The sequence below is a fragment of the Phocoena sinus genome, chromosome 2, assembly GCF_008692025.1.
Source record: "Phocoena sinus isolate mPhoSin1 chromosome 2, mPhoSin1.pri, whole genome shotgun sequence".
Taxonomy (NCBI): domain Eukaryota; kingdom Metazoa; phylum Chordata; class Mammalia; order Artiodactyla; family Phocoenidae; genus Phocoena; species Phocoena sinus.
Window position 1 is genome coordinate 63,996,764 of NC_045764.1, and position 16,197 is coordinate 64,012,960.

At 48.6% G+C, this 16,197-nt stretch overlaps 2 protein-coding genes across 5 annotated transcripts in view; one reads left to right on the forward strand and one right to left on the reverse strand.

Annotated features, from left to right (window-relative positions):
• MYO9A (myosin IXA) overlaps window positions 1-4,946 on the forward strand; it is a 270,682-nt gene extending 265,736 nt beyond the window's left edge. For all 4 annotated transcript variants that reach the window (XM_032622165.1, XM_032622167.1, XM_032622168.1 and 1 more), the window contains one exon: window positions 76-4,946. In XM_032622165.1, coding sequence (XP_032478056.1) covers window positions 76-539 — 464 coding nt within the window. In that variant the 3' untranslated portion in view covers window positions 540-4,946. The remainder of the gene's footprint in view (window positions 1-75) is intronic.
• Window positions 4,947-9,432: 4,486 nt separating this feature from the next.
• On the reverse strand, window positions 9,433-15,960 carry NR2E3 (nuclear receptor subfamily 2 group E member 3). The gene is made up of 8 exons (XM_032623972.1): window positions 15,826-15,960; window positions 15,142-15,268; window positions 14,874-14,977; window positions 14,537-14,785; window positions 14,243-14,418; window positions 13,112-13,358; window positions 12,755-12,860; window positions 9,433-9,775 (listed from the first exon to the last, which is right to left on the reverse strand). Exons 1-8 carry the CDS (start codon window positions 15,917-15,919, stop codon window positions 9,643-9,645), a joined length of 1,236 nt encoding a protein of 411 aa, XP_032479863.1. The 5' UTR covers window positions 15,920-15,960; the 3' UTR covers window positions 9,433-9,642.
• Window positions 15,961-16,197: the final 237 nt, after the last annotated feature.

Here is a 16,197-nt window from a genome sequence, read left to right on the forward strand (position 1 = left end):
GACACCTCTTCATCACACGACGATTTGTTTCAGAGGGAACTGCCATTTACAGCTTCGGTCTCTTTCTTACATTAGAGAGAAGCTTAGCCCTTATCTCCCTGAAGGCAGCTGGCAAGTCTGAACCTTCAGGCAAGTTGCGGAAGCAGCTAAAAAAGCAGCAAGACTCACTGGATTCAGTGGACTCTTCAGTCTCTTCTTTATGTTCGTCTAGCACTGCATCTTCTCATGGGACCAGAAGACGATTTCAAATTTATTCCAAATCTCCATTCTACCGAGCTTCCTCAGCTGGTGAGGCCCTGGGAATGGAAGGGCCATTGGGCCAGACCAAGTCCCTAGAAGACAAGCCTCAATTCATCAGCAGAGGGACCTTCAACCCTGAAAAGGGCAAACAAAAATTAAAGAATGTGAAAAACTCACCTCAGAAAACCAAAGAGACCCCAGAGGGGACAGTTGTGTCTGGCCGCAGGAAAACTGTGGACCCAGACTGCAGCTCTACCCAACAGCTAGCTCTCTTTGGAAATAATGAGTTTATGGTCTGAACTGGCAGATGTGTTGTCCCTTCATGGCTACATCTCATCTTTGGGGCCTCATCACCTGGTCCACAATATTCATCCTAATTGTGGTCCTGCCTCTCGCCCAAGCATACAACCAAGACCTTGTGTGCTGAATTCCTGGTCCTCCTGCCGAAGCGGAAAGGCCTCTTTGAAGCCTGCTAAGGATGGTGCCAGTTGTGCCTTGGCTGCTGTATTTGACTAGAGATTTGACTAAACAAAGCAACCAGGGCTTGGGGATTTGGGTCAGTTGTGGAGGTCTTTGTAGTTGCCTCTCCTCCCTCCTCTTTTCCCTTCCCAGAGGTGAGTGTGGAACTGGGGGGACATTGTGGGCTGGAGGGACCCACTGATTTCTGACATTTGAAGAAAACATATAAATCTTTCTTAACCATGAAAGTGAAATCCTTTGGGTTTATTTTGGGATAGTTAGGAGCTGGGGTAGAATATAATTTTTTTCCAAGGATTTATAAACAAAAAGCCTAAGCCCTCTATTTTAAGATTTTTGAAAAACACTCCATGTTATATTCTGGGGAAAGTGAAAAAGCAGTTGTCTCCATTAAGCCATCAGAGCATGTCTCAGACATCTGTGGTTACACAGTGAAGAGGAGAATACATATTTTGCTTTTGGTGATGTTTGATGTCATAATAATCAATGCTGGTTTAACTCCTGGTTAGTTCCTGCCAAATATATTGCATGGCCTGAAATTTCAGTAGCTGTACTGTTCTTATAGCCCCTGATTCTAGGATCAGGTTCCTCTAATATTTTTTAAATGTCCCAGAGACCTGGTGAACCCTAAACATGAGGGTTTCATGCTAATCCATCCCGGCTTTTCTCTTTGTGTAGATTAAACTGAAGATGGTTTATGAACCTATTTATCTGCTGGTGGATTTCCACCACGAGCTCAGACAAATAATGTGACCATTTAATCACTTCTCCCCAAACATTCACACACAGCACTGCATGAATAAGTGTTACAGAAAGCTGCCAAAAAAAAAAGAGAAAAGTTTTTAATATGACCCATCTAACTTTTATCTTCTTTTCCTCAGACCATCAGTATTAAATAGATGAAAAAAAAAATCAAGGACTACTTGAAGCTATTTTTGTTAATATTCTGGTTACTGAAGTTTACTGTAAATATATATATGTATAGTATGCATATTTCTTTTTAACCTTATGCTACCTTGCTCCCCATGGAATTTCTTCCCACAGATTAGGGGCCATTGGACGTGATGGTGAGAGCCACTCATCCCTGGGTTGAGGGAAAAGTCAGACCATTTTTCTCACCACTGGGTGTCTCCATATACCTGAGTTATGAAAGCATTTTAAGCTTCTTAGCATTTGTGGGATTAGAAATCTGTTTTTGCCTATTTATAATATATGGAAAATGAAACATGATACCCTTTCTTGAGATAAGTATGTGAAAATGTTTTTTTAAAGTTACTAAATGCATCTTGTCTAACTACCACATGCACTGTTCTAAAAAAGAGCCTTTACCATCTGTAACCTGAATTTTGGTTATTCTTCCTTTTCATACTTATTTGATGTGAAGTTATAGAAATATTAAGACTTTTGTTAAGGCAGAGTCTCTCCTGTTACACAACACTGAACCTCATGCCACTGCCTCCTTGATTATTGTTGAGCCCCAGAGGCCAGACATGGAACATCATTCTGAGTGGCAGCTACAGGTAGCAGGAGGCTTACCTCTCTCTGGTTTGGATTCAGAAATGACCTCGGGAAAGGAATCTCTTTAAATCTCCAGAATGGTGATGGTTAGTAAGTAAATGTTAGATTTTATGTCCTGCAAACGTCTGCCACCTTGTTCATGCTGTCCTGAGGAGTAACAAAGGTAAAGCCTTTAAAAATCTGAACTTGAGAGTCTCCTAGAGTAAAACCCAACCCCTCAGCATGGTGTGTCAGCGTGGGTGCCCCAGTGCCCGTGCCCGGCGCAGTCTGTCCCATTATTCTTGGGAGGGTGGTTTTCAGCTGGCACTAACTACTACTCTCCACTTGCTCCAGAACGTTGTTTAAATACCATACAAAAAAAAAGAGATTAGCCCTGTTGCATAGTTCTCTTTGGCCCACGGAAATGGCCTGGGAAACACATCTTGGCACGTGGCCTCCCCTCTGAATCTTTGTGGAGTTTTTGTTTTGTTGCTGTTGTTTTGCAAAGTAAGTTTTTGGCAGTTAAAAAACTACTCATGTAGGTCACTTTATAGGAACCAGGCGATGGATGTTAAGAGACTTTATAATTTTTCTCAGGGACCTAAAACCTGAAATTGGATAAAATTAAATAAATATTTGTTTTTCAGTTGCTAGATTTGTGGATTTCTAGTCATTTAACAAGCTGCCAGAATGGAGGGTGGGGGTAGGGAGATCCATGCAATTATAAGAATGGAGAGCAAACGTGGGACCCTCCCTTTGAAGGAAAGCAAGCCGTTGTTCTCATAACATAACAGGCATTGTTGGCCTGGGAAAGAGACGAAGCCATAACTCTAAAAAACTGTCAGAACCAAGTGCTGTATCTCCTTCCCTCTGATCTTAACTGGTCCTCCCATGGTTAAAGTTATGTTACCACAAGGCGATGCTGTATTACCAGGGGTCCCCAATCCCTGGGCTGCAGACCGGTACCGGTCTCAGGGCCTGTTAGGAACTGGGCTGCACAGCAGGAGGTGAGTGGCAAGTGAGCGAACGAAGCTTCATCTGTATTTACAGCCGCTCCCCGTCGCTCGCATCACCGCCTGAACCATCTCCCCCCCCCCCCCCGCCCCCTGTCTGTGGAAAAGTTGTCTCGCATAAAACCAGTCCCTGGTGCCAAAAAGGGTGGGGACCGCTGCTGCATTACAGTCACTTATGATTGAGATATTTAACCTTAGTATGTGTCAAATTTGTGTTTCCTATCGCTTCTCTGCTCATTTTCTTTGATCTCAAATGCCTCAAAGGAAATCCCTGCGTGGCAGCAGTGGGGCAGCCCCTCATTTGAAGCCCATACTAACACAGCCTGGATTTTTAATTCTCCCAATTAAAGCCAACGTATACCTTATCATGGAAAATGTAATGGAAGCAGAGAAGTGTGCGTTGTGTATCACAAAGTGAAGCAAATACAGGAAGGATTTAGGAAGGTGACATGCTGAGTTTGTAATGCGCTTTATACTTCCTGCCATTTTGATTATTTTGCCACTCTCGGCTTCTGAAAGACAAAGGAGATACAGCTCAGTGTGAGCCTTGCAGAGGCAGAGGGACCTGGGGTTAGGGGGTGGGATACAAGAGCCCCACCTTCTCATGCTTTGGAAACCAGCTACAGCTCTTACCTTGCTGGGGGGTTAGTGGAGACTTCTGTCTTCCCTCACAACAATAGGATTGTTTTCACTGTCAAAGACAGGGTTCCAGAAGCATGCTGAAGAGAGGAGGTCCAGCAAGGTTCTGCAGGCCCATTTTAGTGCCTGTGGGCCGTGGTTTTTTAACTATAATGAATGTGTACCTTTCACAAGCACTTTGGTGAACCAGAGAGAAGAAAGTATTCTCAGGATGTGTTTAAAGCTAAGAGAGTTTTAAGAAGAAACAAAGTCCAGATGGCTTTGCTCATCCTTCTCTCTCCCTATTTTCTCCCCCTTGGTGGGGAGCTGGACAACATCATTCTGTGTTGACAGATGTGTTTGTCTACCCATAATTTTGTGACAGTTGGCACTGTCCCCCAAAACCACGCTAGCCTTGTAGTAAAATTCCTTGGTATTTGTGGGAGTCCTCTGTCTGTGCCCCTAAAATACTGTTAACCACTTTTCTCTGGAACCACTCCCACATTTGATTTGGTGGTAAAGGGCAAAACAGTGATTGTGGAGGTGGGTCTTTTAGGTCTTGTTGGTCTCTTGGTTGAAACTGTTTTCAAAAGCCCCACCAAGGGGTCTATTACCTTGCTCTCCATCCATACTTAATGCCTATTTATCAGCCCTGTTAGGTCATATAAAAGTTGCACCTTTTGAGCAAGTAATTGTGTTTACTAAGGGAAAGGTGTGCACTACAGATTAGTATTATATTATTTTAATGGACTGAAAGTAATTTATAAGTATGCTGAGTGTAAATTTATAAAAGACTATGTATTGTAAAAGGACATATCCTGTGAAATATAATATCATTTTACTGTTTAACAGAATAATTCTATACGAAGAATGATTTGTCTCACCCACAGAACTGATTACATTCCTGATGCAATCAACACGCACTTTGTGATTTCCTTTTTTTTTTTTTTTTTCATCTTTTTTTTTGGCGGGAGGGAGGGGGACATCATTTGTATAAAGTAGAGTTTGTGTCACTCAAAATATGCACTGTACGGCTCCACAAGAGCAGCTTGATGAACAGATCACTCCATGGCTCATTAAAGAACAAAGCTTCCAGAAGCAGCAATACGTGTGGTTTGTTTTCTGACCATCCTGGCTCCCACCCCAACTCACTCCAACCTGAACCCAAGGAAGAGCAAGGATTTTTGTTAAAGTGATGTTTTTTTTTAAGGAAAGGACTGAGCCCCCAAATTTTCAAAGTACAGAGGTGGTAATTATTGGAACTCAGTAGAGTTCAAGTGAAGGTGAGATTCAAGCTGTGAGTTTTCTGTAATGGATGCTAAGCTGTCAAGACTTCATTTAATCAATTTAGAGATAGGCGGGCAGAGAAGGCAATAAATCTACATTGAGGATCCTCACCAAAAAGGCCATGAAGAAGTAGCAATAGCTGCTAATAGAGGGCCCTAGCGTATCCTTTTTGTTCTGCCCTGCACTGCATGACTTTGGGAAAGTCATTTGCCCTCTGTCTGGAATGTGGTCTTTCCCCCTGGTTTACTTCTCCGGATAACTCTTACTGACTCTCAGGTCTCAGTGTAAAAAGCAGTTCTACTTGGAAACGTCCTCTTCCCCCTTGAACTGGCTTAGATGTCTTGTGTTCTCAACAGCTCCCAGTATTTGTGGCATCAAAAAACTTTGATGTTAGCTTCCCAAGGCAAGAAAAGAGCCTATCTTGCTGACTCTTAGATCCTCAGCACCTAACAAAAGGTGCCCACACTTAACATTTTGAATGAGAGGGCTGAATGAGATCAGGGGTTCTCAAATGCCAAACCAAGTCTAAGGTGGAATTGAAAAAAAATTAATTGTGATCCATTTTCCCCTAATGTCAAATTTATTCAATTTTTAAAATTCTGAGATCATCCTTCACATTTCTTTTTACATCAAGTTTACATTTACATTTTGCATTAAATTCACATTACAACAAAATAGTGGACTAAGATTTCCTTAATTGGCTAAATAAAACCTAGTAATGCCATTTTAAAAAGTTGCCCCTGTGATTACTGGATCCACAACAAACCTTTCTGATTATAAAGATAAGAGCAGAAAGCTGTAAGGAGATGCAGACTAGAGCTTTGCTTTTCAAAAACTTGTTCTGTCTCCTAGATTGGATAGCAGTACAGCATCTTAGAGCCAGGGACATAACCATGAATATGGATAAGACACATGTAACGTCTGTTGAATCTTGTGAGGCATCTCAGACTCCGAGGAGTATGTCACGTCTCAGTTCTGTGTGGCCATTCATTCAACAAGTATTGACTGAGCACCCACACCCACGGGCACTGTCCTAGGTGGCGGAGGCACGTTGGTGATCCAAGCTCCTACCCCCATGGAGCTTGCATCCTAGTGGGGAAAACCAGTGGTGTCCACCAGATGGAGACTAGTCATCCACAATATCTGGGTTCCCCTATCAGATTATATTTATGAATTTGAATGGGTGCTTCTTGGCATCTTTGAGCCTTTCTCTGCCCTTCCTACCTTTAAATACTCCCTTAAGGAGGAGGATAAGTGTCTCACAAGTCTGAAAACTGCAGTTGAAAAGAAAGGCCCAGATAGTACCACAGGGTCTTCCCCTGTGTGTTTCATAGCCAGAGACATTTCTGGCGTTGAGGGCTGAAAGGAGTTTCCGTAGTATCCCCTCCCCTAGCAAGAGCCCTAAGTGCAGTGAAACAGAGCTGTAACCCATTTGAGTTTCATGGGGCCAATTTACAGCAAAAGGTTGAATAAATCTTGGGATCAACTGAGAGCTGTATTAGGAGGAAAACAGAGGCCACTTAGTATATTTCAGGTGTGAAGGACTTAATATAGGTATTAGGGGCTTAACATAAACTTTGGAAGATCTGGGGAAACAGATGAGAGAAAGCTCTCACAGATGGTCCAGAAAGCCAGCAGATCTGAACCAAAAGTTCTGAAGTTCTCTAGAGCTTGCCTTGGAAGCTCCTGCAACTCTAAAGAAGGCTGCTGTGAAATCTCCGTGTTCCCACCCACACGGCTGCAACTGCCTCCAGAGAACAATGGCTCCTCATTTACTTTACAAATCTCACATGAGTGCCTCCCTTCCATTAGCAAACCATAGGGGAAGGGGATCCTGGGAAGTGTACCTCCTGGCATCTCTGCAATGAAGACAAGCCCTTAAGAGGGGCGGGGCGGGGTGGGGGGGTGGCTATGGATGCCAGGTTGGCAGCAGATAATACAGCTTATGTACCTCCTCTAATTCTCCAAGACTTCTTCCTGAAGATCCCAATCTCTTTCTCAATGTAGAATTGCTGTGCTCACACCTCCCAGAGACTAGCCTGTGAACTTCAGCAGGCTGCCTTTGCAGCCTTGTGTTCCCCAAAGCAAGACTGCAGGATAATGTTCAGGGCCTATTTGGTCTAATTTCAACCATGTTTCTTGCTAGCATGCCTTTGCTCAGGCTTTCTATACGTTTAAAGACTTCAGGCCTTTAAACCTTACAGATAAAACTTTGCATAGGAAATTGGAGAGTATAATGGCATTATAGACATTAAATGACCCAAATAACTGAGGCAAGTCTGATGCTTTTAGAAGATCAAGGGTCTTTAGTTTAGTGCTTAGGTGGGAAGGGCTTAAGCTGGGCAGTATTTGCCATACTCTTTCTTCTCTGGGCACCAGTCTAGCTATTGTCATTTCCAGAGCAGAGTGTTCTGAACCATCCTTCCTCCATCACGGCCAGACATCTCTGGGTAACTAGGAGAATTCATATACAGGCCAAAGGGCAGGGAACCCCTAGGATTTCACAGATTTCTCACATGACCTTTTTCTTCTTGGCTTTAAGCATTTCTTCTTTGAAGGCAGAAAATGCAACGGAATTGTTCTGCTGATTGCAGGGGCGGAGGGGCAAGGTGGGGAGACAGTGCCGGGGTTAAACGGAGTCATACCAAGGTTTGTGTCCTCTCTGAGCCTCAGCTTTTTTCAACTATAAATGGGATGACTGGTCCCCCTGTCAGATTAATCTGATGGTTAAATAACAATACACATTCAGTGCTCAGTTCACTGCCTGGTGTATGAAGTGCCTGAGATACGTTAATATTTTTTAAATTATTATTTTCTAGGTCTTCTGGATCTGTCTTTGAAAAGGAAGAGATTTGTCTGAACTTCATCTTTCTATAAGGAATTAAGAAGTGATGCGGGGCGGGGGGGGGGGGCTTCCCTGGTGGTGCAGTGGTTAAGGATCCGCCTGCCAATGCAGGGGACACGGGTTCAAGCCCTGGTTCAGGAAGATCCCACATGCTGCGGAGCAACTAAGGCCGTGTGCCACAACTGCTGAGCCTGCACTCTAGAGCCCACGAGCCACAACTATGGGGCCTGCGTGCCAGCGCGCCTAGAGCCCGTGCTCTGCAACAAGAGAAGCCACCGCAATGAGAAGCCCACACTCGTCACACCTAGAGAAAGCCCGAGCGCAGCAGTGAAGACCCAACACAGCCAAAAATAAAATAAATGAAATAAATTTATTTTTTAAAAAAGTGATGGAGGGACTTCCCTTGTGGCACAGTGGTTAAGAATCCGCCTGCCAATGCAGGGGATAGGGGTTCGATCCTTGGTTCAGGAAGATCCCACATGCTGTGGAGCAACTAAGCCCTTGTGCCACAACTACTGAGCCTGCGCTCTAGAGCCCACGAGCCACAACTACTGAGCCTGCGTGCCACAACTACTGAAGATGAAGCCCGCACACCTACAGCCCCTGCTCCATAACCAGAGAAGCCGCCACGATGAGATGCCCAGGCACCGCAATGAATAGTAGCCCCCGCTCGCCGCAACTAGAGAAAGCCCTCGTGCAGCAATGAAGACCCAACGCAGCCAAAATTAAATAAATAAATTTATTTAAAAAAAAAAAAAAAAAAAAGAAGTGATGGAGATTCCCCTTCACAAAAAGTGCCTGTGGCTGCCTTGAGTCGAGCTGCATGGAGCTCACCTTTGTTTACAGAGAGGTGAGGAAGGATGAGGAAGAGAAAGATGGGGAGAAGCCATGGGGCGGTGGGATGCCATCTAGAGAGAAGCTGGGTTGTTGAATCCTCTGGGAGATTTTTCACTGGGCTTGGCTTCGTGGCACCTGGACTACGACTCGGAGTGGCAAAACCAGATGGAATTCGAGACCCTGTTCTCACTCTTTCAGCGTCTTCAAAGGGAGAACCTTGGCCACATTGCCTTCCTGTTTTTGTTTTCCCACTTTTTTTTTTTTTGAGGTCTAACAATACAGTAAATTGCACAAATCTTAAGTGCATGGCTCAATTAATTTTTATGAATGAATAAATTTATGAAACCACCACCCGGATCAAAATAAAGAACATTTGTAGCACATCAGAAGGCTCCCTCAGGCCCCTTTCCAATCAACCCCACCCCCTGCCGCGGAGGTAACCACTATTCCAACTTCTACCACCATTGGTTAGTCTTGCCTGTTCTTGAACTTTGTATAAGCAGAACTGGTGCCTGGATGCTTTTGTTCAACGTTTACATCTGTGAAATTTATCCATGTTGCCACATAATATTGATGGTTCGTTCCTTTTCATTGCTGTTTTCCATTTTATGAATGTACCACAATTTATTAATCCATCCTATTGTCATTGTACAGTTTGGAGCTATTATGAAAAAAGCTGCTATGAACATTCTTGTCCTATCTTTTGGTGAACATTTCTGCTAGGTACACATACCTACGGGTACAGTTGCTGAATCAACGGGCAGGCAGATGTTTAGCTTCAGTAGATTGTTTTCCAAAGTGGTTGCACCCATTTTATTTCCACCTCCACTAGTTTTTGAACATATCACAAAGGAGCTTCTCCATTGGAGTATTCCCTATGGTCTTGCGGAAAAAGAGGAGCTCAACACGTTCGGAAGTGATAAACCTCAAAGCCGGTAGGAGCAGGAGCAGTTTCCCAAACCTGAACAGGATAGAGGACGCCATCAGTTTGGTTATCAGCTTCTGAGCCCGAGTCCTAGGGATAGTGCGCATCCCAGGAGAGGCAGAAGGGGAAGGAGAGGGGAGATGACTGGCGCCCAGGGCAAGTAAGGTGGAGCTTAGAGGAAAGGCCCCATTCACCTACCCCTGACCCACTGTGGCCCTCCTCCAATCTTTAGTTGAGGAGTGTGATGAAAATAGTGAATAAATATCATTTATTATGTGTAAAGATTATGAAGTGAGAAGTTATATATATATATATATATATATAAATTTTTTTTTTTTTTTTTTTTTGCCCGTTGCGGAGCACAGGCTCTGGATGCACAGGCTCAGTGGCCATGATTCATGGGCCCAGCTGCTCCGCGGCATGTGGGATCTTCCCAGACCAGGGCACGAACCCGTGTCCCCTGCATCGGCAGGCGGACTCTCAACCACTGCACCACCAGGGAAGCCCGAGAAGTTATTTATATTAATAGTACATGTGAATATATTATTAACTGAATATAATTATTATAATTACATGATGATTAATACCACATATATTTGAATAAGAATATAAATTCCTGGGAATTTCCTGGGGGTCAAGTGGTTAGGACTTGGCGCTTTCACTCATGCGGCCTGGGTTCAATCCCTGGTTGGGGAACTAAGATCCCACAAGCCGCGTGGCACGGCCAAAACATATATATATACATATATATATATATATATGTATATATATATATAAATTCCCCTCTGTAAACCACCTAGGATGATAGAGTAGCTAGCCATTAGTGAAAATGTTCTGCAATCGAAACTTAATTTTTGTGGCTGAGATACTCATCTAGAAAAGGAGTAATTGTAGTTTTAAATAAGAAGCATTTGCCAAGGCAGGGGTCCCCAGTGCAGAGAACGTGGATGGTGAAGCCCCAAGAGACGGGGAGGGGCATTAGACCCTCCTTGGGTGGGAGGACTGACAGCTGGGGTCAGTGCCCAGTGTCAAGGAGGCCACATCAAATTGGGGCAGCTCCACGCTCAGCTTCTACCATGGAGGTCTACAGGAAGTCTTCTCACCTCCCAATGACCTACTGAACCTGTTTTTCCAAACCAAGGGCTTTCTTTCTCTTGTAAGAGCCAAGCTGGTGGCACTGAGCAGTCGGGCAACCCTCCCTTCTGCTTTTCTGATCTAATCAGTGTCAGGAAGGAGTAACTATAAAGCCAAGTAGAGAAATTGTTTTTCAAACTGCCGGAAGTGGGTCACAACCCAGCCTTTTTAAACAATAAACAATTTAAATAATTTAAACAGAAAAATCAGAGTAAATCATTCAAAGTAAGGGCAGGTATTGTTTGGGGGAACTTTGTTTCAGGGTCTGTGTGTTATTGGGTTATGATGGAAACTGCATTTCTTCCTGGGTGTTGCAGTTTTTAAAAACTGAAATACGCTGGCTTAGAGAACCCCAAATCACTTGCTCAGCACTCAGTTTCTGCCTGTAGTTGATACTGAACCAACTCCAGTAGGAGTGGCAAAGGAAATGTTAATCAGAATTTTGAAATTTGACACAAAACCAATATGCCCAGACATCTCTGGGAGCTGAGCCCAACAGAAACCTGGTGAAGGAGGGCCGCTGGTGCCTGAATGTCTGTGATGACTGTTCTTAGGGTGCTGTGTTGAGCCTTAGGGACACGTTCTACCTATGCTCACCAATAGCAGAAGTCTTTCTGTGTGATGGGTATAGCCCTTATACCTTTGACTCTTTCTTAAAAGAAAATTACCTCTTCTTTAGATGATTTCTCAGATTACAGGGGATTCGAGGGTGCCCGTGTTAGCTTACTTCTTCAGAGAGAACTGCTGGGGGCCCAAGAGAATGCAGAAAATATGGTCTAAAATAGCCAGTAGGTGCCTGGAGTCCAAGTGGTCCAATCTTGCTGAGGCTCTGTTGGATCTGCTGGTGCTGGGGCGAGCCGGGCAGTCCCAGAGCACTGGCTCCTGCCCCACTATCGCTGCAGCCACAGTCTCAGCTGGCAGCCACTGTCCTCCAAACCCAGCCAGGGCAGGGCTATTGTCCATGCACACGGCTTGTGCAAATGCATCCCTGTCAGATGTCCCGCTGCACCTCCAACAGGCCTCATGTTCCCTCAAAACTCTCTTCCTCCTGACTTTCCTTTTTATTTCTTGACTACCTCGTCTCCCAAATAGCTCTTCTTCCCCTCGTTCCTTACATCCACTCAAGTGCCAAGTCTGACCCATCCCATCTCCCAGTGGCTCCCGCATCTGTCATTGCCTTTCCACTCCCGAAGAGCAGAAACTCCCACGGCTCCCCTGGATCATGGCAATGTCTGCTTCCCTCCCTGGTTGGATGCTCTGTACTCACTGCCACACCCCTGCATGAAGCCCAGCTCTGTGTACCATACTCTCCCGCTCAAAAGCCTGCAGTGGCTCCTCTCTGCCTAGCGAATCAGATTTGGCCTTTGGCTGGCCTGAACAGGCTGATGCCAGAGAGCCATTCGGGCTTAGTCTGCCACCTTCTCAGCCCAGTTATACCTTCCAAACTGGGCTCCTGACCTACAAACATATGCATATTCGCCTCTCTCTCTCCCCCCACCTTGGTGAATGATGATTTCTCTCCTTGTAGACCTTATCCTTCCTCCAAGTCCAGCCCTGCCTCCAGCTCTGCTTGGCACCCCATCTCCCAGTGGGTCTCTGTCTCCTGCAGACACATGCAGCCCTCAAGACCAGCCCTCAACTGCAGTGTGGTCACTGTGCTGGGCACACCTAGGAGACAGCAAGTTTGCCTTATGCACATTTTGGTCCCTACTCCCAGGCCTGGTGCTGTGCCTGGCACTCAGTAGGTGTTGGCCACGGGCTGGTTGTACTGAGACCCTTGTGCCATCTAAATAGTGCAGCCCTGAGATGGTGTCAGTGAGGTGGGCAGGGGGATGGCGAGATGAAGGGAGAGATGGGCAGGTAGGCACGTGCACGGGTCACCTCACAGGCTGGCTGGGGTGGTGGGCCTTGCTGTGCTGGCTCAGCATCACCTGGGACTGGTCCTGCAAGGCCTCCACATGCTCAGGATCCTTCAGGCCCCGTGTTTCTGGAGAGAAGCGGCAGCAGTGAGCTTCTCTCTCAGCCCCTCCGTCCCCCTCACAGTCAGCCAGGGCCTCAGGAGGCGTGAGCCCAGCCCTGCAGCCATCCATCCCCTCCTGCCCCCAGGGAAGAAGTCTGCACACATCTGCATCTATGTGGGGCCATGGAGGGAAAGTGAGAGGCAGAAGGAAGTCACCAGAAGTCCCCTTCTTCACCCCCAACCACTCTCCTCTAAGGCTTGGGCAAAGACGCAGCTACCTGGTTTGAAGAGGACCAGGGCCTTCATGCAGGCGAACTCCGTGGGGTCCACCGCCAGTGCCCGGAACCTTGAAATGGTTTCCTGCAGGATTCGAGTCTCTGCACTGGCCAGCGCCAGCCGGCCCTGAGAGCTGCCACCAGCAGAGGCCTCAGGCGGGGCCAGCAGTGGGCAGCTGTCCAGGGGCAGAGACCACTGGATGGCTCCGAGGAGGAAGAGTTCACTCCATGCCTCTTCCAGCAAGATCACCTGTGCCCAGAGAGAGGGCAAGTGTTATGACTGATACACAGCTCCTCTGGCTCAGCCTGGAACCTCTACCACCTTCTTGGGTGTCCTAGGAAATCAAGGGCTGGTCCTGGGTGCCCAAAACATTCTGACCTCTGCCTGACATCAGCCAGGGGTCCAGAGCTCTGGGACTTAGCACCATCTGGCTCAGATGCCTCAGCTGCAAGATACTCTGTGGGCTCCATCCAAAGCTGCAAGTGGAACACATAGGAAATCCTGGAGCTGTGAGAAGCTTGGCAGCCTCAGGGACTCCCCACCAGCGTCCTAAGTTAGGCATCCCCAGCCTGGCTTCTGAGCTGCTTCATTCAAGCCACTGGCTAAGGACTCAGACTCTCAGTGTGCCTCTTTTCCTGGATTTGTCACGACAGGTCCCCTCGCTCATGAGAAGCCCAGAGGGGTGGTCTAGCGGAGAAGAGGCAGGGCTGAAATGCAAGCCCTGAAGTCAGGGGCATTTGTGTTCCAAGGGAGCCCAGGTTTGCCCACTGATGCTGTTTAGGGTGTGCAGACCACCCTGTGACAAACAGAGCATCTGTAGGGCCCGAGGGCTTGTCTAGGAGGAAAGAAGACCCAGAGGGGCACAGACACTGTCTTCAAATCCCTGGTCCCCGTGTGTCCCTGGCCATCACTTTCCCCTGGGTGATGACCCTGACCATCATTGCTGCCCAGAGATGTAGCACCCCCAGCAGTCAGATCCCTGAGACTGATGTCCCTGACCATCACTGACTCTGAGGCATGGGTGTCCCCAGCCGTCACCATCCCCAAGCTGTGTGAACCGCCAATCATCACCTGCACAAGGAGGTATGTGCCCCCAGCCCGGCGGACTCTTGTGAGCCCCCTGACAGGTATACCTGATCCCGGAAGGGCAGGTTGGAGAACACGGGCAGGTTCTTGGCCCACTTGACAGCCATGAAGAGGAGGCGAGCCGACGTCTCATGGATGCTGTCCAGGCCCCAGGGGGAGGAGGAGGAGTATGGGGACGAGGGGAACTCGGGGTCATTGCTGGTGACATCAATATTCTCATCGGCTGTTGGAGGAGGAGGCTGTGCATCAGCCCCTGCTCCGAGGTAGGCGGCAGGGGCTCCTCAGGGGCCCAGGTGTGGGATGAAGACAGGACCCGGGAGCTCAGCCCTCCTCCCACTTACCATCCTCCGGCTCCAGCTTAGTGCAGGTTTCGGCCGTTATCAGGCTGGCCATGAAGTGGTGGTGGCCTGGAGGTGTGAGGGCCCGGGGCCCCAGGGCTCTGGCTGCAGACACCGGTGTAGGGCCCCGCGGGCTGGGCCCCGCTGGGGTCGGGGGAGCCGCCAGGGGCTCCAGCCAGGGCTTCGTGTCTGACTCGACGCGGTCCATTCGGACCTGGGCGGTGCTTCGAGGCTGGCGCTCATTCTGCACAGCTGGGGAGACAGGGAGGGTCAGGACGCCCCACGGGTCGCACGCCCCCTTCTCTTCCGCCACGCCTCTCCGGGTGGTCTCCCGACTCACCGTCCTGGTTCATGCCCGCCTGCAAGCACTTCTTCAGCCGGCAGGCCTGGCACTGGTTGCGGTGGGCCTTGTCCACCGGGCACATCCCTGCCCCCACCTGGCACCTGTGGGCGGAGGGGAACCCCCCCCCAGGGAGTCAGGGTCCCGCCCAGGCCCCGGGCCGTGGGTTTCGGACATGTTTGCCGCAGCTCCTCCTTCCCTGAATATCCTCCGTCCCTCCCAGGCACCTTCAGGGGCCGGAGGGCGGCGGGGCGCTGCCCTGCCTCACCTGTAGATGAGCCGCCTCCTCACGCTCCTCTTGAAGAAGCCGCTGCAGCCGTTGCAGGCATAGATGCCGTAGTGCTTCCCGCTGCTGCTGTCCCCACACACGCGGCACTGCAGCGAGGGCCCTGCGCCTGAGGGGCAGCCGGGCTGGGTGGGGACTGGCCCAGGGCTGGTCACACCCCCCCTCCCACCTCCTCAGGGGCCCCTACGCCCTCCTTGCTTCCTTGTCCTCAGGTTCCTGTCCACCCACCTTTAGACACGCCTGTGTCTCTCCTATCTGGAAGAGCGTCTCGCTTATCACACCCCCTCAGCCCTCCTCCTCCCCCTTCTCTCTCCATGGCCAGTTCTCAACAAGAGGACACTCTCTGCCCCACCTCCCGTTCCCTCTCTCTGCAGGTGGCTTCAGGTTCCCTCACGCAAAAAAGCAATCTTGGCACCACTGCTACGGACCTCTGCTCCCACCCCCTGAGGGCCCTTCTCTCTCCTTTCCTCCCCCATCCACTCAGCTGTCCTGTCTGATCCCCATGTTTCTAGGATTCTGGGTTTGCCAGCAGGTTCCCTGACACTTGCCCACAGTCCTTGGGGCTTGGTCTGAATCGCTCCTGCTCCTTTCACAGTCCCTGCAAACCTCTGACCCACACTCTACTCTCCAAGGGTCCAGACCCTACTACATCCAGGAAAGCCATACCTGTCAGCTCCTCCCCCAGGCCCCACCTGCCTGGAGACTCCTTCCTGGAGGCAGGCGCAGCTGTGGGTGCCGCTACAGCCATGTTGGAGCTCATGGGCGCTGTCGGCCTGGTCCTGGCTGGTCCCAGGGCAGCCTCCGCCTTCCTGCCTAAGAGAGGCCTCAGGATCGCTGAGCCGGGCCCAGCCTCTGCCTCCCTCTCTGATCCTCTGTCTCTTTGTCTGTGCTCTCGTCTATCTCTACTTCTCCCTCTGTCTCTGTCTCCTTGTCTCTCCTCTCTGTGCTCCTGCCTCCTGGCCCCTCTGTCTAAACTCAGGAGCTGCCCCAACTTCCCCTCAGAGCAGCGGCTCTGGCTTGGGGGGATTTCTCCCAGGG

Excerpts from the sequence above, each read along its gene's own strand:
- NR2E3 (XM_032623972.1), bottom strand. The coding sequence starts at position 15,919 with ATGAGCTCCAACATGGCTGTAGCGGCACCCACAGCTGCGCCTGCCTCC. Across the intron at positions 14,978-15,141 it reads AGGAGGCGGCTCATCTACAG|GTGCCAGGTGGGGGCAGGGA; the intron begins GTGAGGCAGGGC and ends CTCCGCCCACAG. Across the intron at positions 12,861-13,111 it reads CCTGGTCCTCTTCAAACCAG|AAACACGGGGCCTGAAGGAT; the intron begins GTAGCTGCGTCT and ends GCTTCTCTCCAG.